We start from the raw sequence: 23,393 nt of genomic DNA on the forward strand, positions 1-23,393 counted from the left end.
ATATATATATATATATATATATATATATATATATATATATATATAATTTCCATTTATTTATTTATTTAAAATTGATCCATACAGGCCGGACTGCTTTTAATGGCATTTAATGTAATTTATATTTAAAATTGTAATCGTAAAAGTGTGTCTAAATTACAGAACATTAAAGAAATTTTATCTTGTCCTTTGTATATAATATCTAGTGGCAAAAGAATAAAATATTACAACATACAGTTAACTTTCAGCTACTTAATCGAAGAACTCCAAGTACATATACGTTACAATACAGTGGCACTGCTCGCATAGATAAAACTTGAGTGGATCAACAGTACTGATTTTATTGGGCTTGTCTTTCATATTTTGAGGATCCGAAAGCCCATTCTCAAACCACCGGAGACAGAAACGGCCCAAATCAGTACATTTTCTTAGGATTTGAGTATTTGAAACCATTTTCAAAATGGGCTGGGCCCAGTAATATATTCATTATAAAATATTAATATTCTAAACTTATCAATTTAATTGCAATTATATCCTAATTTACTTTCATCTTACAAATAAATTGGGGAGATCGTTTTAAATTTATTGATCTATTGCAATTACACCTTAAAAATAAATTAAGATTAATAGTGGAAACAAATGCAAAAACGAATCGTTTAGAGAAACAACTGCTGTAAGTTAAGTATGAAAACAATAAATCAGAAATAAAATTAAGGAGTGCAAACATATTTTGTGCATATAGTTATAAATCAAGGAAAAATTTTAATTCTAAGCACACATATAGTTGTAAATATATTTTGTCCATATGTGAAATTTTTTAATTCTAAACACACATAAAAATGGTATTTATATTTATGAAATATAATTTTTTATTTTATGCACACACAAAATCAGTTGATTATCTATTAATTCGTTTCAAAATTATTGAATTAATAATTTAATCATTAAATATTTTCACATATTGTAAAAACTTAAGTAGAGAATTTAGATCCTAATAATCTTTAATTTAGTTTTATTTACATTTTTTTTAAGAGAAGTTTTATTTATCTAATAATTTCAACTATAAAATCAGAACATTTTATTAAAAAAAGAAAAAAACAAATTTAATTTTCAGAAAACGCACACTAAAAGCATTAGGGTTATAGGGCTCGCTAAGGGATTAATACCTATAGGTGGCAAAGTTTTTGGATTTTTAGTTGTCATTTAGATGTGCAAAAGCACTGAGCAAATCAAACCCAAACAATCCATTAAATTTTCGGCTTAATTAGCCCGTTTAAAAAGAATTCGATTTTATCAAATTAATCGGTTTGATTTGAAATTACTGTTGGGTTGGCTCTAGGGCCGGAGGGAGGGGACAGGAGAGCCGGGGCCCTCCCAAACTCAAAAAAAATTTTAAAATTTTTACCTAAAAAAAGTGCAAAATTTTTTTTGATTTAGCCCCCTTAATGTTTAACAATTTTCTTTTGGCCCTTCTAATTTTAGAGTCTGACTCAATCCTGATTGACTCGCTTTTACAGAAACTAATCTGTTAAACTTAAAATCAAACAGATCTAGCAAAAATGATCAAAACCGACTCAATCAACTGGTTCGATTTCAAACCTGAAATTTCCGGTTTCAAATCAACTGGTTCGTTTTCATACCCCGCGGCGTAATAGTGGGATTAGAATTAGGGGTTTTAGCCGCTTAGGGCTTTAGGCGTCGACCACTTCTCATTGGAACGATATTAGGGTTTATTTTCAAAATATTTGCTGCCCCTTCGATTTGGCGGCTAGGGTTTTTGACCCATCACTGCATATACTATCTCTCTTTCCGAGTTTGTATAGGTTTTCGTATTTGGACAGTATATATAAACAAAGTTCTAAACTTTGACAAATCTCATTTAGGCTTCAAGCTAGGATTTTGTTTTTCCCCTTGATATTGATTCTTTCAAATAAATATCGTTTTAAGCCAGAATTCTCATCTGGGTATTCTCCAATTATTCCTAATCCTTGATCATTACTTCTCTCAAGTAAGTTCAAATTCTCTAGATATTGTTGTGTACGTTTTGTTTGGTTTTCCCCCACAATTCCATCTTTTTATTTTCTACACAATTTACTGATTTTTAGATTGCTTTCATTTATAAATTGATTTGGAATAGGTTTTTGATTTACTAATTTGAGATCAAGCATCCAATCGATTAGTGCAAATACATAATTGGGTCAATTTCAGACCTTGAATTTTGCTAAAATGAGTTACAACGATTCACAGCCTCCTTTTATGTCAGCACAGCCTCCATATCAATCAGGTACTGATGCCATTGGTATCTGGCCTCAATTCCCTTTAAATAGCAATGAACAATTTGATCCGCATTCACAATTTGAACAACACCAACCCCCCTACAAAAGACCTAGAAATTCTGAGGATAACAATAGCCAATCCATGAATTCAAGAATGCCCCTACCAAACAACCTCCCTGTCAATAATAAAGGAACAACAAACATCTTCTTTAAGACTAGAATGTGTGCAAAATTTAGGAGTGGTAATTGTAGGAATGGTGAGAATTGCAACTTTGCTCATGGTATGCAAGATTTGAGGCAGCCCCCACCCAATTGGCAAGAACTTGTTGGTGTAGGCGGAGGTGTACGAGGTGAAGACGAAAGGCCATCAGGGAATTGGGAAGATGATCAGAGGATAATTCATAAAATGAAGCTATGCAAGAAGTTTTATAATGGGGAGGAGTGTCCTTATGGGGACAGGTGTAATTTTCTTCATGAGGATCCTTCAAAGTTTAGGGATGATATAGGGAGGTTTAGAGAGAGTTCTGCAATTAGTATTGGGACAACCGGGCAACCAATGCTGCATGGAAGCGGTGGGTTGAATGCGCCTGAAGTTAGTAAGTCTGTCAATAATGTTGTTTCAGATGCTTTTCGAGTGAATGATATGAAACCAGTTTATTGGAAGACAAAGTTGTGTACTAAGTGGGAGACTACAGGTCAATGCCCTTTCGGTGAGAAATGTCACTTTGCTCATGGGCAAGCTGGTATGTGCTATTGGCTAAATTCATGAATTCTTGCTAGTTTACACTTTCCTTGGTGTTTTTGATTTGGAATTTATTTGATGATCTAACACTTTTGCATTCCTTGCATATCTTGGTAGTGGATCTAAAGGTAAACGAGAAATGCTTTATGCCATGCATTCTTTTGGTTGAATTGGTGTAGTTTGTGAAATAAAAAATACAGCAGCTTTATGCTTATCATGTGTTGAGATCACTTGTCCAACAACACTGGGCAGGTTGATAGGTGGAGTACAGGAGGGGGATTAATGGCTTCTGTATCACTTTATATCTAGTTTGTTTGTGTGTATGTTATCCATTTGCATAACTTGGCATCATGTTCTGTATCGTGTATTGTACAATGAAAGTTTCTGCGAAGTTCTCTCCATTTGAGTTCATCACCCAACTGACTGTGCTCGTGCCAGAGCTTGAACATATGACTATTATAGGGCAGATAATGTGCCTCTTCCCTAGAAATAAGTATTCAATTTGAACTGTGCATGTGATAATCATATCATATTTGTTTAGCTTGCTGATTTTGCTCTTCCCTTGATTTATTTGTCCCCAAAAATTAATATTTACTTGATTTTGCTATTTGTTAGGGGTTATGAGACTTATTTATTCCCATTAAATATCAAAAAGGATTTTATTTTGTGCTCCTCTCTCTCTCTCTCTCTCTCTCTCTCTCTCTCTCTCTCTCTCTCTCTCTCTCTCTCTCGTCCCGCATCTGGATAGTTATTAATGTTTACTAACATAAACTTTATGTTGATATCAGAGTCTCTCTCTCTCTCTCTCTCTCTCTCTCTCTCTCTCTCTCTCTCTCTCGTCCCGCATCTGGATAGTTATTAATGTTTACTAACATAAACTTTATGTTGATATCAGAGTCTCTCTCTCTCTCTCTCTCTCTCTCTCTCTCTCTCTCTCTCTCTCTCTCTCTCTCTCTCTCTCTCTCTCTCGTCCCGCATCTGGATAGTTATTAATGTTTACTAACATAAACTTTATGTTGATATCAGAGTTACAACTTCCTGGTGAACGTGCAGAAGGAGAAGTAGGGAATGCAGGCTGTACTTTGACCAAACCACCACCTATTCATGCTAATAATATATGTCCAAGCATGACTGCAAATGTGTCTAGTGTAATTGAAGAGGGGCAGGGTAAGAAATGCTTGTTGAAGTGGAAAGGACCAAAGAAAATAAATCGGATTTATGGTGATTGGCTTGATGATCTTCCATTAGTGCAGAACTTGACGAACCAAGTGGAAAGTTGAGCTCAAACTTGAAGCTGTTGCATAGTAATAATTTTTTTGTGCATCAAGAAATCTTTTGAGGAATTCAGTTTCCATATTTAAAAATTTTGGCATCTAGAATTGTTGAGTTATCACAAAAGGCATAGAACGTAGGAAATGCCTTTTTGCTCTGCCTTTTTGTAAGACTTTCTGGATTGTTGCTTTGTTACACAGGTGATAGGCCTTTATATAAATTTATTATTCCCATTGTTTCTATTCATTAAGGAAATTTGAGATAAATCTTTCAAATTGTAACTAGTTGATTGTTTCTTAGTTGGAATTGAAATTAGAAAGTTCTTTGTAGCAAATGTGAATGAAACAGTCCAATTATTATTAATTCGATTGATTTCCATTTTCCCTTTTTGTTTCCAGCAAAAGACCTCAAGTGTCAATCTATTAAACAAAATGACAATAAATATCAATGATCTAAAGTGTTTTAACTTGCAGAATTTCTTAATGGAAACAATTAAAAATGATTGTTAATAATTCCTCAAAAAAAAAAAAAAAAAAAAAAAAGATTGTTAATGCAATTGAACCAGTGTTTCCTCTTATTAAAGGCATGTTCATGCCCTCGGGACACTTGTCTGCAAAATGGCTGTATATACATATCTTCAAGTTCAAGCCCATATGAGGTCAAAGAACTCAGGATGATGTCCTAAAACTTGGCTAATCAAAATTGGAAATTTAATGGGTCCGACAAATGTTAAAAAAATTCATAATCAGGATAATTGTCATTTTATTGCACAAGGCCAAGCCCAGTAATCATCCATCAAACAAAACTAAGAGAGTCAAAACTAAGAGAGTCATGCTCTCTCTCCTCTTTTCATCACCTACAACCTCTCTCCTCTGCTCTCTCTCCAAAAAACTCTCCCTCAAAACAACCTTAACAAGAGCTCTCCAATATTTCACTGCTACAAATACCACCATGTCCATAAACCTACAATCCCATGCCTTTGCAGGCAACCCTCTAAGATCCAAAACACTCAAACCTACTGATCCTTTATCACCAACCTTAGCCTTTGAAACCCTCAAGACTCAACTTTTAGACAATTCCCACCAATTATCTTCCATTAATTTCAAGGTTTTACCTTTCAGAAAGGGCAGGCCTTTAGCCTCCTCGAATATTGACGGTGATTTAGTGCCAAACTGGCAACTGGGTTGGATCAGTTTGGCTCATTGTAAAAGTTTGTTGGCTAATTCTGGAGTTGAATTGACCGGAGATAGTATGGTGTATCTGGGTTCAAGGTCTGGTGAGGATGTGGTTTATTGGGCGATTGATGTTTCTGCTGAGGGTAGTTTGGTAACTGAATTGGGTAGCAAGCAATTTTGCTTTGTTGAGTTGAGGACGCTTATGGTGGCTACGGATTGGGCTAATGAGCGCGCCATGGGGGATTTGGCTGTTGCTGGTCATGTAAGCTGTTTTAATTTAGAATTGCGGTTCATTTGAATTTTGTAATTTATCTACTGTTTTCAGGTTGTCTATTGGTGTATTAATCAATAGTTTAGACCTCATTTTATTAGATTGATAGAGTTTTTTATGAGAATTGATCTTCTTTACCTACGGTTTTATATACTCTTTTTTAGCAGAACACGAGTTAGAAGTAAACTGAGAGCATTTGATTGAATGTCGGGGTTGAACAGATAAAGAAGGTCTTATTCTTTACCTGATTAATGAATTAAGGAAGTGCAGACTACAGCTACAGGGATAGAGGAATCGTGTGAGACAAATATGGCACTAGAATAAAATACTGCTGGGACGTGTGCGACAAAAATTATAAATATTAATACATGCTATTCATTTTTTAAAAAAAACATATAGAAGGACTGTTTTCTCAAACATTGGAGTTTTGGCTATTGATTTCAAACATTTGGAGATTTAGGAGATTAGTTGCAACAGGGATTCAAAGCGAGAAAAACCATAAGTTTTAACAAAGAAGAGCAAGGACTTGGTGTGGCTAATCTGTATCATATCTTGTAAGAAAAAGCCCAGTGAAGTTATTTGACTAATTGAGAGCATCCAAGTTATATTATGTTATATGTTTCCATTAACTTCTGTTGTTGCATAAAGCGTCCTATAGTTTCTTTAGGAATAAGAAATGTCATACTTTATGCATTCTTTAAGAATATGAAAGGTTTAACACAGGTTTAATTTCACCCATGACCGCACAATTTTGTGCATCAATTATATCATTTTGTTTTAATGCTTCATATATCCATATTGCTTATAAGGATTCCTGAATATCCTTTTAGGTGGCATAAGCATTTGGCGCGTAGCATAATAGATTGGTGGTTCAATTATGAATGTTTTAATTGCATTACTTGATCAAATTATTGACCTGTGCTTGTCCAGTTTAATTTCTTGCTATGGAATTTCCTTCTGCTTCTTAATTGTTTCTTCGTGGGTTTCCATATTAGAGCATTGCTGTTGATGACTTTATGGCTTTGTTCCCCATTAGTTTCTAATCTTTTGTTGGTCAAAATTCTATCAGTTGCATAGGACTTTTGTTCATTAGAATATTCCTTCAGCTAGTGCATACTTTGTGCCACTTGATTTGTTAAAATTTTTATGTGTATAAGTTTAATTGGTTTTCTCTTTTCTTAGGCCAGGGCATTGCTAGAATGGCATAACTTGTCACATTTTTGTGGGCACTGTGGAGGAAAGACAGTCCCCATGGAAGCTGGGAGACGCAAGGAATGCACAAATGAGATGTGCAAAAAGAGGATTTACCCTCGTGTTGATCCGGTATGGTGATGTTTATGCCTCTTTGCAGCAACTATACTTTGATACTCTTGGATGGTGAATGAATTCATTTCCATATTGCTTTCTTGATCCCATGTTCTGTTACTACAGGTTGTGATTATGTTGGTTATTGATAGAGAAAATGATCGTGTCCTCTTAAGCAGGCAAGCAAGATTTGTACCTCGAATGTGGAGTTGCTTAGCCGGTTTCATAGAGGTATGAGTCTACGTCAACTTTAGTTTCATCCAAGTTTTGAAGCTTTCCTTCAAAATGAAGCAGCAAAGAAGGTCTTATGTAACTACGACATAGATAGCAGTCATTTTACTCTTTTATCTCTAGTTTTTATTTATAAAATATTTCTGTTGTTAGCCCGGAGAAAGCTTAGAAGAGGCAGTAAGAAGAGAAACATGGGAAGAGACTGGTATTGAAGTGGGAGAAGTTGTCTATCATAGTTCTCAGCCATGGCCTGGTATTAGTGTAGCCATATCTCTTGCGTTTTTATGATCATTTGCATGTATATTTTGTTCTGATTGCTGGAGCAATGAATGTTGATGTCTAAAGAAACCATAATTTTATGTTTTATTTTCTGATAAAAACCACAATAAGATAATGATAATTAACTTTCTGTAGTCGTTTAACATTGACATGTCTTTACAAGCCTTGTGTCAACTTGTGGCTGTTTGCATTGATCATGCTGTGTTGTTCCTCTGATATCTAGGTCCATGTTCCTGACTGATTCATTTGTATATTGCAATCATGCCCTACGTTACCTACTCATGTCCTTGAAATACATTAAATTTGGAAAAGGCCACACTTGCCACATCACTTATCATGAGGTGCAAGGCACCTTAGTATCATAGATGAGTTCCAGTGCCATGTTTGAAACACTACCTTCTGTTGCTTTTTTGCAATCCTGTCAGTCGTTCTTTTACTGCTGATGCCATGTCCAAATCCAAACATAAATGTTGATTTGATTAATGACCACTTACTTGTGTAAAAAGTGGGTTTATGTGTCATCTACATGTTAGCCTTGATACTTGGTCAAAAGAAATATGTTCTCAGTAAATCAGAGTATGTAACTCCATCATATGATGTCTACTTTCATGTTTTCATTTCTAGATCTCAACTGATTGATTAAAATTTAGAAGTAGCTTTTAGTTTATGATGATCACCCTAAAGTATTGAAATACTATTAAAAGGTCCTTTATTAAATAAAACATTTAAGTGCCAAAATATGGAAATTCTGAGAGTGGAAAATTAATTAATTGATTTTGGAGTTTAAAGTTTAAGACTCTACGCTCGTTTGTTTAATGCAATAATATTTTATGGATTTACAGTTAGAGATTGAAAATTTCTCAAATTCTAAGTTTAATATTATGATTGGAAACCAATCTATGTGACTTTGATTTATATTTTTTAAAGGCTCTTTCAGGGTTTCTAAAACCTAATGATTTATGATACAATTTTTTTAACCTTTCACTGGTTCTAGTTTACAAAAGAAAGTTCAGTACCTTTTTTCGTAACTGAATGTTGAACACCTTTATTCCTTACTGCGATTAGAGAGAAGGTTTTTATTTCCTGCATGATATATATTTGATGCTTTAAAATTTAATCTAATTTTGTACATGAGTTCTTGTTTTGTGAAAGTACCATCATCAGGTACTATGCGTAAAACTTACAACTTAGGTTGCAGGTTTAAGTGACTGAACATCGACTTATGATGAAATAAAATGATAAGGGTATGACGACATCTCCACAGCTTAATCTTCCTCTTCTTTTTTCCTCTCCTGGTATACGGGGAGAGTGTTATTGGTTTACAAGTGAAAGCGTTTCTGCATTTTGACATGGGTGAAATACAACGTTTTTGTGCCTTTATAATGCATATAACTTGTCAATTTTACTTATAATATGATGCTAATTGATGTACTCTCTTTTTTTGGTGTCTTTTAGTTGGCCCAAGTAGCATGCCATGCCAGTTGATGGTGGGTTTCTTTGCCTACGCAAACTCGCTTGAAATAAATGTAGACAAGGAAGAGTTGGAAGGTACTTGAAAGTGCGGATTTTTTTTTTCAATAGTGCTGAACTTTTTTACTTACAGTTTGAAATTTGTAGGATCTGTACCGCTCTCTGAATATAAGTGTGTGCTTTAACTAGAGATTCTTTATTGTTTCTCCCCATTTAGTATTCTTTGGCCATGAAAAAATAGGATGCAATGAACATAATTTTCTTCTGCATCTGTTATATTAATCAAGTTAAGAAAACTTAACTTTATGTAATTTAACGTTTCAAGTATCTGACCATATTTCAGATAAAAACCACGAAATTATATATATTTGCATGTAATTGGCCTACTGGAAGTTGCAAATTTGAATATCTGAAAGTAGCTGATGGATGTAGAGCAGTGGACTGAATCCCTTAACCATCATTCACTTTAGAGCATTATTTGCTTTATTTTCGGTGGATATATCAAATGACAAGTACAATTGCATTTTCCATTTGTCTAGATGCTAAATGGCACAGCAGAGAAGACGTCCAGAAAGCACTGATGGTTGCAGAGTATGATAAAGCACAAAGAACAGTAGCTGCCAAGGTCGATCAGATGTGCAAGGGCGTCGAAAAAGGACAAAGCTTAGCGGCAGATTTTAATTTAGAAAGTGGAGAACTTGCTCCAATGTTTTTTCCAGGCCCTTTCGCAATTGCTCACCATCTAATCTCTTCTTGGGTTAACCAATCTTCAACAATTGGGGTTGGAGTTCAACTGAAACAACCAAGTAGTTCTCTCTCTAACTTGTAGTAGTTTGGCATTTCAAAGATGAATCATTTCCGACACTTATAAATTCAAGCTTAGCAATCTAATCTTTTTGTTCCCTAAAATTCATTCACTTCCATGTAGCAATGAAGTTCAAAATTAGTTTCTTTATTTAGGGGTTTTCTGCTTTTGGAAATATGTATCTGTTGTTAAGATACTCTTTAAACCATTCAGATATTATATAAAAGGAATTGTATACGTCATAAATGTGAATTCTTCTACCATTTAGAGTTGTTTTTTCTGGAAGATACATGATGGAAACGATCAAACTATTGATAAGTGCTTCTATGTCAAAATTTATAATGGGTGCTAAAGACAACAAAATTCAACATTCATTTTATTAATTTCAAATACTGACCAAAACATAAAAATTTAATCCAATCATAGAACACTCTATCGGTTTACCTGATACATTGAATGCACTGAAATAAACAAAATAGCCCAAGACTGTACGTCTGATATTTGCTACTGATGGTCCTAATTTCCATTCAAAACATTTTAAGGTACCTTGCTTTCATGCTTAGCCCATCTTATGGTAGCTCTTGCCAAAGAATCCATGGGATCTATACATTTTTTAAGAAGGGGTTCATCGCGGGGTAGAAGACCTCGAAGTTCATCAGAAGCAAGAATTACAGTGTTCGCTGCTCTCATCAAAAGAATCTGGATTGCTACTCTTAATAGATTCCGCGCGCCTTCTATGTCCCTTCTAGTCAGCGCTTCAACTGCAGGAATTAGAATGTGATCCATAGTTGCCTTGTCTGGCAAGACAACCTCAAAGCCCTGCACAGTAATAGTCAGCAAATTTCCAGAAGCTAAAAGTTTTTAAATAAGTTAGCACACCAATTGTTTGTTTTTTGGGTACATTAGAAAATTTTAGAAGGAAATGGGAGCTGCTAAGATCTGAAACTTTGAATCCCCCACCTGCTATGCTATGAAGAGTTTATTTGAAAAAGTCTCTTGAGGGTATTGTTTAGTTAGTTTGATGTTCTTATAAAACCAAAATATGCTGAATTTACACTGAAAACAAATTTTAATAACATCTAATGCACATCTCAACAAATTGTTTTTCTTAACTGCAGTTAAAACAACAATGCCAAATAGGTACAAGAAAACAATGCGGGCAGAAGTGTAACTAAGTACCAGTTCACAAGTGTACCTGATTCTGCAATTTTTCCTGATAGAAACCAGCAGTTAAAGTTGCATTTGAAGCAAGAATCCCAATTCTCACATCACTTCCAGCTTCAAGTGGCTTCAACTTAGCTTCTTGCAACTCACTAGCAACACACTCACCAACATGAAAAAATGGCAACAAGCAACCCTGAGATATCTTCCCATGCCAGGCATGCGAAACATGGCATGGCAAAACTAAGCAACAAGCACCAGACAGCTCAAGAAACTTCCTTTTTGACTGCAAATTCTCAATTACCGCGTCAACATTCAATTCAATTTGTTCATCATTTCTGCTGCTAAATGAAGGAAATGAATTATGTGATGGAATAACTCTAGTTACTGAAGGATCACTGCAGACAACAAAAGGAATGCATTCTTCTCCATCCCTTGAACTCCACCAAACAAGCTTTTCCAAGAAAATAAGTGTAGATAAAACAGACACACCTCCAATAATCCCAACCGTATTTGCCTGTTTAAGAAGGGGATTAGGTTTTTTATAGCCTTTTCTAGATTTACCTGAACCTGAAATTTTCTTGAATTGCAGTGAATTTCTACTCTCATCAATTTGTACAAGAATTGTAGAAAAATGTATTGCCACAGATAAATTTGGTCTTGCTCTATACTGAATCCTACTCTTTGAGTCATTTCCTGGAATATATGGAGGGTACTTTAATTTCTGGAATGACAATGCCATTCCTCCATCAAACATACCTAAAACCAAAATTAGTTCTTGTGAGGACTTATTTGCACAATGAAGACTAAATGATAGGCTAATTTCAAGAAATATATTTGAAGATCAAAACCCACATGCTGCAGCTCAAATTTAACCCAAAAAAGCAACCAACAGAGCAATATGGACATTTTTCGCTGGTCTTTTCAAGTATACATTTATGATACTGTTGAATGACCAATCATGAGATGGTATGGGGCATCCAGACAATTTTCATTGCCACTCCACATTATCAACCGTTCAAATCAAAAATAATATTAAAAAAAATTAAGAAATGATATTTTTCAGACCCATATAAAGACAAGACATCTATTGCACAGGCTCTGCATTATTTTTTATCCCCATCTGACAATTATGACAAGGATGGCATTCCAGCAGATTTAAATATGGAAAAGGTAGTTGAACCAATAACAATACTTATAACCTGAAAAAAATTTTGGAAAATCGAGCATTACAAGTACCCTGATCCAAAGACAAATCCTTTATATGTACTAGGATTAAGAAATTTACAGGGAAAAAAAAATCTTTTTAGTAGTGTAGAGCCAAAAAAAATTAAACCATATGCAGTAGCCAAGTGAGCATCTTGAGGTTCCACTTCCACCTGGCTTCTATATAGCAGTAAAGTGAAGATAAATTTTGGAACATTTGGGAATGAATGTAGGACAGATATTTGAATGCTCACATTCCACATCTGTCAGTTTTTCATAAACCAGCAGTGACAGATAATAATATGAATTGATGGATTGATTCCAAGAATTATGTCCTTTGTTTTACTTGTAAGGACTAAATTATTGACAGGAAAAACATTTGTGAAATAGATGGCAGTTCAATAGAATCATGCCAGCAAGGAATCTAATGCAGTAGCACAAGATGGGCTTTTCATATGTGTACTGGCTTTATTGTCCACCTCAACCCAATTTCTTAATCACCTTATTATTTTCTTGTAATATTTTTCGTATTTTTTGAGTTCAAATGAGTGAAATAATATTCTGATTTTTTTTAATAATTCTCACCGAATTAATAAAAATTCTCATAGTAAAAGGCTTTGTGCAGTGGTAGCTTTTAGTCTTTTGACTAGGGTCCAACACTATCTCATTATTTATAGTTTTTAGTGATATAGCTTTTGGATTTGTTCTATTTTGGTAGTTATTAGATGTTTTAATAGTGTTTATTTGTTTGAGTAACTTTTCTAATTGGTCTCATTACCTCTCATAGAAGATGTAGGAAGTGAGAGATCTCGAGAGTTTGAATCTTATCCACCACAAAAATTATCGTCAATCTGGTGAATGTTATTTAAAAGAGAGGGTTGCCCCCGCCAACAATGTTATTTCGGCCTATTGGAGTTCCCAGAATGTTATTCAAAAAAATGTTACATAAGCTAATCTTTTTACAAAACACTACTGGTCAAAATTTTAAGGCCTATTTAAAAATCTATTAAATCTATTTTTCAAACATAATTTTTATATTAGTATTAAACGTTTAAAGTTTGAGGGAGTATATTATGAAACAATGAAAAATAATTAGATTGTCTAACCTCAATAATATTAAGTATACTATTTCTAGTACGCGTTTAAGATTTTTGTGGTCTAAAGTCTCATCTCATGTCACTTTCTCAGGAGAGTTCTTCCACTGGGATTTGTCTTCCTAACTATGATATTTAATGAGATTTTACCAAAAAAAATAATTATTCTATTCTGTCTTTGATCTTATAATTTAGATGAAAACCCTCTAAATGATTAACTACAAGAATTTTGGAGATCTAGGTGGGGGGTGAAAATCATCTCATTGATTTTACAATAATGAAAGTTCTGTTTGTTTCCGTAAAATAACTTATAGGAAAATAAGACAATGGAAAATATTTTCCTCGTCAAAGGAAAATTAAGTCATTTTTTTAAGGAAAACAATTTTCCATTTTCGAGAGAGTAAAATATTTTTCGGACATTGACAAACCTTATAAATCCATATTTTTTAATTTACTAATCATCATGATCACTACTACCGGTCACTATTTGCCACCACCACCACGGGCCTTCGGCTTTCATAATATATATATATATATTGTGCATTCTTTTCATATTTAACAATAAAATTTTTAAATTATAAAATTTCTATTATTATTAATATTTTTTATGGTCTTATGAGATAAAAGCTAATATTTTTAACTAATTTTCAATATTACAACCAAATAATGAAAAATAAATCATTTAGAAAATATTTTTCAAGGAAAATATTTCCATTAAAATATTTTTCAGCAAGTTATTTTACGAAAACAAACGGAGCATTAGTTATTATGTATAAATATATAAAGTTTTATAGATCATAAAAATATTCTAATGAAAAAATAAGATTTGACTACAAGAATAAAAGTAAGAAAAAATATTTTCAACATAATTAAACTAAACCTATAGATTAAATTAAAAGGAAATAAAATTTTGGAGATCCAAATATGAAATTAAGGGAAATTATTAAAGATAAAAAATAAAAATAAAAATAAAAGATCATTGGATGAAGGTTAAAAGTAACACAATAAATTAATTGAAAAAGAAGAAAATTAAATGGAAAAAGAAGAAGAAAATACACAATCGAGTTCGGAAGAGGAGTTGAAAGTAAAAATTGAATCAATTAATTTCGGTTCATGCGGAGTTTTTGTTTGTATTCCACTTTCAATTATTTAACAAAAAGCACCCAAGCACAAACATAGAGCACCCCACAAGAATTGAAAGCTAATTTCTAATCATTCGTGTATTAATAATTCCAGAAATCATTAAATTTTGAATTATTTATTTTTAAAAAAGTTTTTATGACACTTTTAAATTTTAGTTTAATCTGAACATCTCAATTTATAAAACTATATATATTAAATAATTCAATTTATAAAATTATGTTATTGCATGTTCCGACAATCAAATATTTATTAGATAATTGATGAATATATAAATTATTATTTCAAAAATTGAATTAAATACATTAAATCAATTTCATATTTTACATATAAATATAAAAAATTATAAAAAAAATATTATTATTAATGTTAAAATGTGTTTAATATTATTAAAACTCGTAACTTTAAGGATACGGTATAAATATAATAATTGTTTGCAAAATTTAGAGTCTCCCTCTAATTTTTCACGAAATGATTAACTTATATCGAGTTAAAATGCTTAATTTATACCTCTGAATTTCAGCACGCGATATATAAAAATACTAAAAAATAGCCTTTTTCACCAAATTTATCATTAACTTCTACGGACGTGATTAAAATTTGGTAACTTCAACGGACTTGCTCATGGGTCTGAGGTCCAACATAAGTCTCATTTAGCTTGTGTGTCTTTGTTTAATTGAATGATTTTCATACTCAATTTAGCATATACCTATTGGGCCCTGAACCTTTTAACAATTATTGGACCGAATAGACAATCTCTAAGCCCATTACAGAGTGAGGCCCAAGCGAGTAAAGAGAAAACCTGACATGATTACTCTCTCTCTCTCTCTCTCTCTCTCGCTCAAAATATAATGTTTTTTTCAATATTACCTTTATTTATATTAATAAATATTTTCACAAATAACTATTAGTTTTGAGATAAAAAGATAATTTGATCAAATTATCTTGGTTTTATTGTAATTTAGAAAATTAATTGCTTTCTTAATTTTTATTTAAAATTTTAAACGACTTATATGTTGGGACAGAGGGTTCCTCATTTTTAAAATATTTGTCCATATTTTTATTTTTAGATATCCTAAAATATTTGTCCAATTGATTTAAGAGATACTATATCTGTTTTATAATATTTGTCATATTTGAAATTTCACGCCTCTTAATAAAACTATTAAATTGAAGTAATAATTATTGGTTATATACGAAGGGTAAACATGAAAGAAAATATTTATTAGTCCTTAAAACTACAAATGTGACAAATATTTTGGAACAAACTATTTTCTCAAATGGAATAAGTATTATAAAACGGATGTAGTAATTAATTTCCCTTTTATACCCTCATTATAACTATTTTTAAATTGTAGAAATAATCAATTTGTTTCTAAAGAGGGTGATTTTAAACACCGAGATATTTTGTATAGTGCGACATTATAATTATTTTATTTTATAAATTTTATGTAAAAGTCAATAAAATATTAATCATAGTTGGTCTTTTTTTTTTTCTTATTTAAGGATTAAAAATTTCGAATTCGAATCCTTTCGATTAAAATATTTTTATCGATTTGGTAACATTTTGGAACGGAGGAAATACTCCTTGTCACTACAAAAATCTTTTAAGATAATTAACACAAAAATTAAGTAAATCCAGGAAAAAATAGATACTATAATTCACTAAATTACCTTTTTATTAATTTTATAATAATAATAATTAGTAGAGATAGTAAAAAATAAAGTTAAAATTGACTCTTATATGGGATAGCGGACAGCGTACAAATTTACACCACCGTGCATAAGTTCTTCTTCCAAAACAGGTGGAGGATCAAAAATCATAATCAGTGTATAAGTTCCTGAATCCTAATTGCTTGTTCTTTCTGTTATACTCTACTATCAGTGCACTGAGTATCCTCCTTCGTTGAAAAATGGCTTCTACGTTCTTCAGGAGACTGGCTAGAGCCACTCCAATCGGTTATGGACGGCAAAACAAGTCCAACTTTGATGGGTTTCGCATTCCGCTTGGAGCAATTGCAGCAGCTTCTGGTGGAATCTCCTATTTATACTACTTTTCATCTCCAAATTTGGTAATTTCTCTCTAATCCCTTATGGGTTGAGTCAAAATGCATGCTTATGCACTTACGCTCCTCTCTCTGCTCTCTGCATTTCTTCCTTTCATTTTCGGCATTGAGGGATCGCGGTGTTTGTTACTCCTTTTTTAAAAATGAGAATTTTATTTGGATTGGCTCAGCAGTACCTTTGGTAGTGAAGAGATAGGATTGTAATGGGTTGTGTGAGCTAAGTATGTGTATGATAATAATGAGTCAATTGGAATAGAATATGATATACGGTTGATTTGTCAGGTTAATGGAAGTTTTAGTTGCTGGATACATAAAAATACCGTAATGATATGTGTGTGTTTGAATAAAAGATAGTGCATTAAGGTTGATAATTCAAGCTTATAGATTAATGAATTTTGTTGCTATTTTCTTTACAAATTTGAAATATAATGTTCTATTAGATTTCGAAATGGATACTATGCTTGATAAATTTTTGAACTACACATCCTTTTTGGAAAGAATTCTGCTGGCGTTTTATTCTTTGTAGTGAAAGTGATCTAAGTATTCAGGGAATTAGTGTCTATGCTCATTTTTGAAATGGTTATTGAAATAGTTAAATTGCTGGCAACATAATACGTGTGATCCATAATTGAAATATTTTAGGGATTGAAATAATTTTCTAATTGTTAGTTTTTTCTTTCTTTCTTATGCTAATTTAAAGATTTAACTAAATGATAGTCGTAGGTTTCTTTTGAGTCTACAACTTTTAAGCTGACATGCTTTCTAATAACAGGCTCATCTTGATGAAGTTAAAGAAGAGGCTCATCCAAAAGTTGGTAAGTCCTTTCTTCTCCTCCTTCCACCCTCTCCCCTCTCCTTTTTATCTTCTATGAAAACTGAAGATGTCTTTTAGCAAGTTCATGATTAGAGGGCTTTATGAGACTCCCCTAGTTGACATGAGCAAATCATAAAACTTTTGCTGATTTTATGAAAGTGATTAAGTTTTAGCAAGGGAAGCAGAAGACTCATCCAAAGAAGTACCTGCTTTATAAGTACATATTTTCCCTTTCTAGATTGCAAAATCAATTGATGCATTCTTCTCTATTCAGCACTTAAACCAGATAAATGGATTGAATTTAAGCTGCAAGACACTGCAAGAGTTAGCCACAATACTCATTTATTCAGGTACCATCTCTTGGTTCAATCACATCTTTTTTTGGTATTAGGTGACTCTTGAGTGGAACTTACAAATTTATGTGGGCTTAACGAGATCAATCCAAAGATCATAGCCTATTCTGAACTCTTCTATTGGTCTAATGCAGTATCTGTGTATTTGTTGAAGGCCTTTTTTCTTATCATGCCTCCATCATTACAATGGACAATTTCATTTCACACTAAAACATATTAAATACAATGAATTGGTTTGGGGCAAATTTTACTTAAATTTTAATGTCTCCCTTGCTTTAGAAGTCTGTGGATGCATGAAATGTTCATACATGCATCCGCTATGAGTAACAGATAGGGTTAAGATACATAATTTGCTCATATTGATGTTACTTTGTTTTACTTCACATAATGTTATGTTGGCGATTCCAGAGCATCTGAAAGTGCATTAGTCAACCTTAAACAGAGTGATCAAATGCTTTTGGTGGCCCACCTTGCTACTGGTGCCCATAATGGATCTTGTTTGGCTTAATCCTATTGTCTCAATTGCTCCATGTTCGTTAGGATTTGGACATGCCATCCAAATTCAATTAAACTAATATATTTTTGCATAACAACAGAACACCAGTTAGTGTGGTTCATTTGGCAACATCAATAACAACTAAGCCTTAATTCTAAGTCAATTGAGGTCGGCTGTATGAATCCTTTGTCTCTATTTTGCTATGCTCAAAGCTAAATCTGCATTAATGGCAACAGATAGTAGATCTTTTGTGACAATTTTCTTCCGTGTCTAAGTCTTCCTCTTCCCCATTTAGCACTCTCAACCGCCAATGAATCACGCTTATGAACTGGCATATACCTAAGGGTCTATGTAAGAGATCACCAAACCATCTCAGACATCTTTCTCTCATTTTATCTCCAGCTTGTGTTACTTGCACCTTTTGTTGAATATGGTCGTTTGAAATCAACATACTTGAAAAATAAAAGCAAGATCTTTAGGAATCATAGGATTCTAATATGATAAATATTTTCTGGGGAAAGAAAGTATAACTGAATGCCCATGGAAATGCAGTGTGAACTTTCAAATTACTTGGATTGCATCATACTTGATCTTTCATGTGAAGTAGATGCCACCATTCTAAAGGTTTGACTAAGATTTTATTTCTCCCCTCAAAATGATAGGTTTTCATTTGATCCCTCCGCCAAGTTGGGCCTACATATTGCCTCATGCATCCTTACAAGGTAAGCTTTCCTGATAGCTGATAAATTTTCTATAGCACTTTTAGTCTTTTCTGTAGAATTCATTATTTTAGATCAGCTGGAGCTTTGAATTAATTATTGCTGATTGTTTTGATGTGTTGTTGTAACTGCAGAGCTCCATCAGGACAAGATGCTGAAGGAAAAACAGAATATGTCATACGTCCGTAAGTCTCCCTACTAAGGATTCTATTCTGGATTTTATTTTGCAACATAGTGCTTGATTTGTTTCAGTTGTAGCTTTCATGGTGAGGCTCACTTCAGATGGGATATGCTTTTCTTTTTTACTTGAAATAGCTGATGCCTTTTATTTGCCATTTCCAAACTCTGTTCTTTATAAGGTTTTAGTTTGTCGTCTTTATCTAGGTTATTGCTTAGAACTGGATCTATTGAATACTAAGGAAACATGCTATGCAAACTATTCTCAATATGAAACTAAATAACTCCAATTCCTAAGGTATCCGTGACATGAAAGTTTGAGAGTTCAGGCCTTTTTTGTGTTATCGTCATAGTTTTTCCTTTTCCTTGTTCATTTGGGCAAATAGCAAAAAGGAAAGAGATGCATCATTTTATGTTGTTTGTTCTTCTTTTGAAATGATGAGATGGTCTTGCTTGTGATGTTGTTGGTTTGCTCTCGGACTGGTCTAAGTTCGGAAGTTGCTTGACTTCTGTACACAGGTATACTCCCATATCAGACCCAGATGCCAAGGGATATTTTGACTTACTAATTAAGGTATGCTGTTATAGATCCAGTTATGTTTCTTCTGTTGTACCTCAGTTCAGAATTTTCAAGATTTTTTTTGGTCATAATCTAATCATCGAATTTCTTTAAAACTGTTGCAGGTGTATCCTAAGGGCAAAATGAGTCAACATTTTGCCAGCTTAAAGCCTGGTGATGTTGTTGAAGTTAAAGGGTAGGCTATTCATTCACTCAAAGGAGTTTACATGAATTGTACTGTATGCTATACTTAATATTGAAATGCATTTGCCTGTTGCAGGCCCATTGACAAGATCAGATATTCTCCCAATATGAAGAAACACATTGGCATGGTAAGAGCTGGTTGTCTAGAATTTCAATCATATAGAAATAACTTTTGATTATACAGCATTAGGATTTAGGACATTTTTCTACATAGCCATGTCCTGTAGTTGTGTTCTTGTAAATAAAATAATCACTATCACATTTAAATCTAAAGAAAATGGTGGAATTAGTGGTCCACTGTTTCCTTTTACCCCAGAAAAAAAAAATCCATGACTTTTATTGTTTCTTCTTTTTTTTTCAACACTTCTTGTGTATTTTTCTGTTAGTTCTTAATGCAAGATCAGTTGAAAAGCTCGTTCATTAATTTACTATGAGTAACTATTATAATGTTGAATTTCATCTAAGTTTAAGAAATTTACTCTTTTGATAGTATGTAATTATATTCTGTTTATTCAGATTGCAGGTGGCACAGGAATTACACCAATGCTTCAAGTAATTGAGGCTATCCTGAAGAATCCTGATGACAACACTCAGGTGAGCCTACTGTCTTCTTGTTTTCTGTGACCATTGCCTTCTGTTCAAATTTTATTTCTATCTCTCACTATAGTTATAATTTGAACCGTCTGTTATCATTGAATGGACATTTTATTACACTTTTTGAATACATACATAAGCTTGCTTGATGATGAACTGTTATCTTAACAGGTTTCCTTGCTTTATGCCAATATCTCCCCTGACGACATACTGCTTAAACAGAAGCTTGACTTCCTTGCTGCTAGCCATCCAAACTTAAAGGTATGAGATCCTTGAGTTTTTAGAAATTGCTGGATTAGCCAAAAATGGGTGTACCTCTAGAATGAAGGCTGCTTACAATTTTTTTCCCCATACCAAAACTCCAGGTATTCTACACTGTAGACGAGCCATCAAAGAATTGGAAAGGAGGTAAAGGTTACATATCAAAGGATATGGTTGTGAAAGGTTTACCTGGTCCTGGTGATGATACACTTATCATGGTAAGTATCACTTGGTAAAATCTGCATCTGAACCTTCACTAAATTAGCTAGTTCAAGGGCATGATAAATTGATTATGTATCGGTGCTATTAGAGTTGTGCTCCATTGACTTCATCTTGTGTTTTCTCTATGCAATGTGTTTATGCAATTTGAAAAGTAAAAATCAGGCAATTTTGTTATTGAAGTTTTCACATATTTATATTTATGTTCCTTTCTCAAAATAGCAAAGTATTGTGTATTCTTATACTTTTTGATTCTTTTAAATCTAATTGTAGAAATCATTTTAAGTTTCAATCAACCTGATGAATTTTCATTTCTGACAACAAAGAGAAACATCAATGAAAGCCTCTTTTCTTGTATCCCTTTTTAGAGCTTCATCCAAGTAAAACTGAGGTTGATCCATTAATCCAACAGTAAATTGCTTCTTGACCATGGACCTTTTTATCTTCAGTTGCATAATGGCTGCAGATTGAAAATCTGGCTCTCAAACTTGTTATCATCTGACATGCTGCCTTTCTAATCACATAGCCTTTCGAACTTGTGGCATTATCTGCCTCTAGCAAGATTGTCCATAGTGGCCTTAATTCGTTTTTTTCTAATCCACTTCTTGGCATGGAAAGTGGGATAAATGTTATAAGTTATTTCAAACGCCTCTTGTGCCCCCTAAAACACTTGCTTTCCTTATATTCAGGTATGTGGCCCTCCCGGGATGATGAAGCACATCTCTGGTGACAAGGCCAAAGACTACTCACAGGGAGAGGTAAGAAATGGTGTTTAGGCCTTTTCTTTTTTTTATTTTCTTTTTCCCTTGATCTTTTAATGTAGTGTTTCTTTATTTATTTTGAAAAATATTTTTTTTTTATTTGCTTTCTTGCAGCTCTCTGGCATACTAAAAGAACTTGGATATACTGAAGAAATGGTTTACAAATTTTAAGCATCCTGTCAAAGAAACATTGAAATAAAGTTGTCAAATTTTGAAATAAAGTTGTCTAAAGAAACATTGACGAGCTTTTTGCACACAGTACAGGACTAGTTTTGTTATTGTGTCTCTGTCCCCGTCATCACTTTTTTACATTCATTACATCTGAAGAGTTTATTCTCTTAAATCTGGAAATTAATGAAAAATAAGTATTATTAATCATATTTTTGTGTTAATTTGGGCTTTTTACTTCATATATGGCTCGTAAAATGTAAATATGCTTTGTTATTTCATGGTATGTACTTGCATTCAAGTTGGGCTTATTATGGGCTTTTGTTTTTTTTTTTTATGTAAGCATTTCTTTTCCCTCCTAAACTCTTTAAGCAGAATTGAGATTTGAATTAATTTAATATTTACGCAACGTTCCGTTTTGTACATGTGAATTATTTTATTTATAAATAAATTTTTCATATTTGAAATAAATTTAATTCATTTGCTTTTATTTTTAAAATACTTTTGGAATACTAATTTTATAAGGCTAGAAAGACGAAAATTTGTCATAAAATTTAAGTTATTTAAATTTGTGAAATTTATTTTGAAATTTCATTTTTTTAAAAAATTTGATTTAGTTATATTTAAATATATAAAATTGACTTTGTGGGATTTAATTCTTTATTTTTTTTATACCAAATACAACAATTTGAATTTATAAATGAATTTTGTAGAATTCATAGGATTTAAGATTTATGGATTTTACAAAATTAGATGGAATAATTCATGAATTATGAAATCAATGAATTTGACATTTCATTATTTAGTTAGAAACATTCGTGAATTTAAAATATATTTAGAATAAAAGGTGATTTAAATTTCACCATTAACAAAATAAAAATATTAGTATTTCTCTCTCTTTTGGAATTAAAGTTATGAGATAATGTATTAATTTATATATTTTGACCCTTTCTTCAGGAATTCATAGAATGATCAAGTTTCATCACTTAGAAATGAACGAATTCATAAATTTACCGTCAAGCTTTATTACTAATTGCATTCTTAATTTTCTTTTTTTATCTATTAAAGATTTAGATTTATAAAATCACATTTATTAAATATTTCAACTTAAAAAATTAAATCAATTAAATATTTCTATAGGGTGAAAAATATAAAAATTATTATTTCAAAATTTGTGTTTGCCACGCATCAAATCAAAATTTTACAAAATCAAAAATACTGAAAATTATGGCCAAATACATAAATTTACCGTTGAATTTTATAACTTAATCATATGGCACTTTAAATTTTATTGTACATTTCAACTTATAAATTTTTGATAATATTGCTCATATTTACACACTAACAATAATAGTTTTAAGGGTATTTGGCTTTCATACGCGAAATATTAATTTGATACATAGACAACTTTTAAAATACTAATTTTCATAAATTTCAAATATTATATAAGTGTTTAATTGATTTAATTTTGCAAGTAGAAATGTTGAATAAAGTAATTTTGTAAATTGAAGTATTCAATAGATGTAATTTTATAAATTGAAGTATTTAATAAGTCAAAGTAAAAATTAAGGGCTTCAC

The 23,393-nt window shown here is 32.3% G+C and overlaps 4 protein-coding genes across 5 annotated transcripts; 3 read left to right on the forward strand and 1 right to left on the reverse strand.

The window, feature by feature from the left end:
• Positions 1–1,679: 1,679 nt before the first annotated feature.
• Positions 1,680–4,665, forward strand: LOC149494455 (Zinc finger (CCCH-type) family protein). Of its 2 annotated transcripts, XM_089724800.1 has the most exons (3): positions 1,680–2,005; positions 2,135–3,016; positions 4,042–4,665. In XM_089724800.1, the coding sequence occupies exons 2-3, from the start codon at positions 2,224–2,226 to the stop codon at positions 4,293–4,295; spliced, it is 1,047 nt and encodes a 348-aa protein (XP_089580926.1). In that variant the 5' UTR covers positions 1,680–2,005; positions 2,135–2,223; the 3' UTR covers positions 4,296–4,665. The 2 variants fall into 2 exon arrangements, with proteins under 2 accessions (XP_089580926.1, XP_089580925.1); XM_089724799.1 differs by having other exon boundaries at positions 1,680–3,016.
• A 406-nt stretch (positions 4,666–5,071) lies between these two features.
• Positions 5,072–10,069, forward strand: NUDX19 (nudix hydrolase homolog 19). The gene is made up of 6 exons (XM_089724798.1): positions 5,072–5,724; positions 6,916–7,056; positions 7,165–7,269; positions 7,423–7,522; positions 9,004–9,096; positions 9,558–10,069. The coding sequence occupies exons 1-6, from the start codon at positions 5,119–5,121 to the stop codon at positions 9,845–9,847; spliced, it is 1,335 nt and encodes a 444-aa protein (XP_089580924.1). The 5' UTR covers positions 5,072–5,118; the 3' UTR covers positions 9,848–10,069.
• Positions 10,070–10,172: 103 nt separating this feature from the next.
• On the reverse strand, positions 10,173–11,930 carry LOC149494457 (uncharacterized). Its single transcript, XM_089724801.1, has 2 exons — positions 11,019–11,930; positions 10,173–10,642 (listed from the first exon to the last, which is right to left on the reverse strand). Exons 1-2 carry the CDS (start codon positions 11,739–11,741, stop codon positions 10,361–10,363), a joined length of 1,005 nt encoding a protein of 334 aa, XP_089580927.1. The 5' UTR covers positions 11,742–11,930; the 3' UTR covers positions 10,173–10,360.
• A 4,258-nt stretch (positions 11,931–16,188) lies between these two features.
• LOC149494458 (FAD/NAD(P)-binding oxidoreductase) lies at positions 16,189–22,025 on the forward strand. The gene is made up of 13 exons (XM_089725377.1): positions 16,189–16,496; positions 17,263–17,305; positions 17,579–17,654; positions 18,816–18,875; positions 19,007–19,057; positions 19,569–19,623; positions 19,734–19,804; positions 19,889–19,940; positions 20,329–20,406; positions 20,578–20,667; positions 20,772–20,885; positions 21,576–21,644; positions 21,762–22,025. Exons 1-13 carry the CDS (start codon positions 16,338–16,340, stop codon positions 21,816–21,818), a joined length of 975 nt encoding a protein of 324 aa, XP_089581503.1. The 5' UTR covers positions 16,189–16,337; the 3' UTR covers positions 21,819–22,025.
• The last annotated feature ends 1,368 nt before the right edge of the window (positions 22,026–23,393 follow it).

This window comes from Jatropha curcas, chromosome 8 (genome assembly GCF_041381405.1).
Source record: "Jatropha curcas cultivar XTBG-Jc1 chromosome 8, XTBG_Jcur_1.0, whole genome shotgun sequence".
Lineage (NCBI taxonomy): Eukaryota > Viridiplantae > Streptophyta > Magnoliopsida > Malpighiales > Euphorbiaceae > Jatropha > Jatropha curcas.

Coding starts and splice junctions, on each gene's coding strand:
- NUDX19 (XM_089724798.1), top strand. CDS start 5,119: ATGCTCTCTCTCCTCTTTTCATCACCTACAACCTCTCTCCTCTGCTCT. Junction 5,725..6,915: donor ATTTGGCTGTTGCTGGTCAT/GTAAGCTGTTTT, acceptor CTCTTTTCTTAG/GCCAGGGCATTGCTAGAATG. Junction 9,097..9,557: donor AGACAAGGAAGAGTTGGAAG/GTACTTGAAAGT, acceptor CCATTTGTCTAG/ATGCTAAATGGCACAGCAGA.
- LOC149494458 (XM_089725377.1), top strand. CDS start 16,338: ATGGCTTCTACGTTCTTCAGGAGACTGGCTAGAGCCACTCCAATCGGT. Junction 19,058..19,568: donor ACAGAATATGTCATACGTCC/GTAAGTCTCCCT, acceptor TTCTGTACACAG/GTATACTCCCATATCAGACC. Junction 20,668..20,771: donor CTAGCCATCCAAACTTAAAG/GTATGAGATCCT, acceptor CCAAAACTCCAG/GTATTCTACACTGTAGACGA.
- LOC149494455 (XM_089724799.1), top strand. CDS start 2,224: ATGAGTTACAACGATTCACAGCCTCCTTTTATGTCAGCACAGCCTCCA. Junction 3,017..4,041: donor CTTTGCTCATGGGCAAGCTG/GTATGTGCTATT, acceptor TGTTGATATCAG/AGTTACAACTTCCTGGTGAA.
- LOC149494457 (XM_089724801.1), bottom strand. CDS start 11,741: ATGTTTGATGGAGGAATGGCATTGTCATTCCAGAAATTAAAGTACCCT. Junction 10,643..11,018: donor AGGAAAAATTGCAGAATCAG/GTACACTTGTGA, acceptor ATTACTGTGCAG/GGCTTTGAGGTTGTCTTGCC.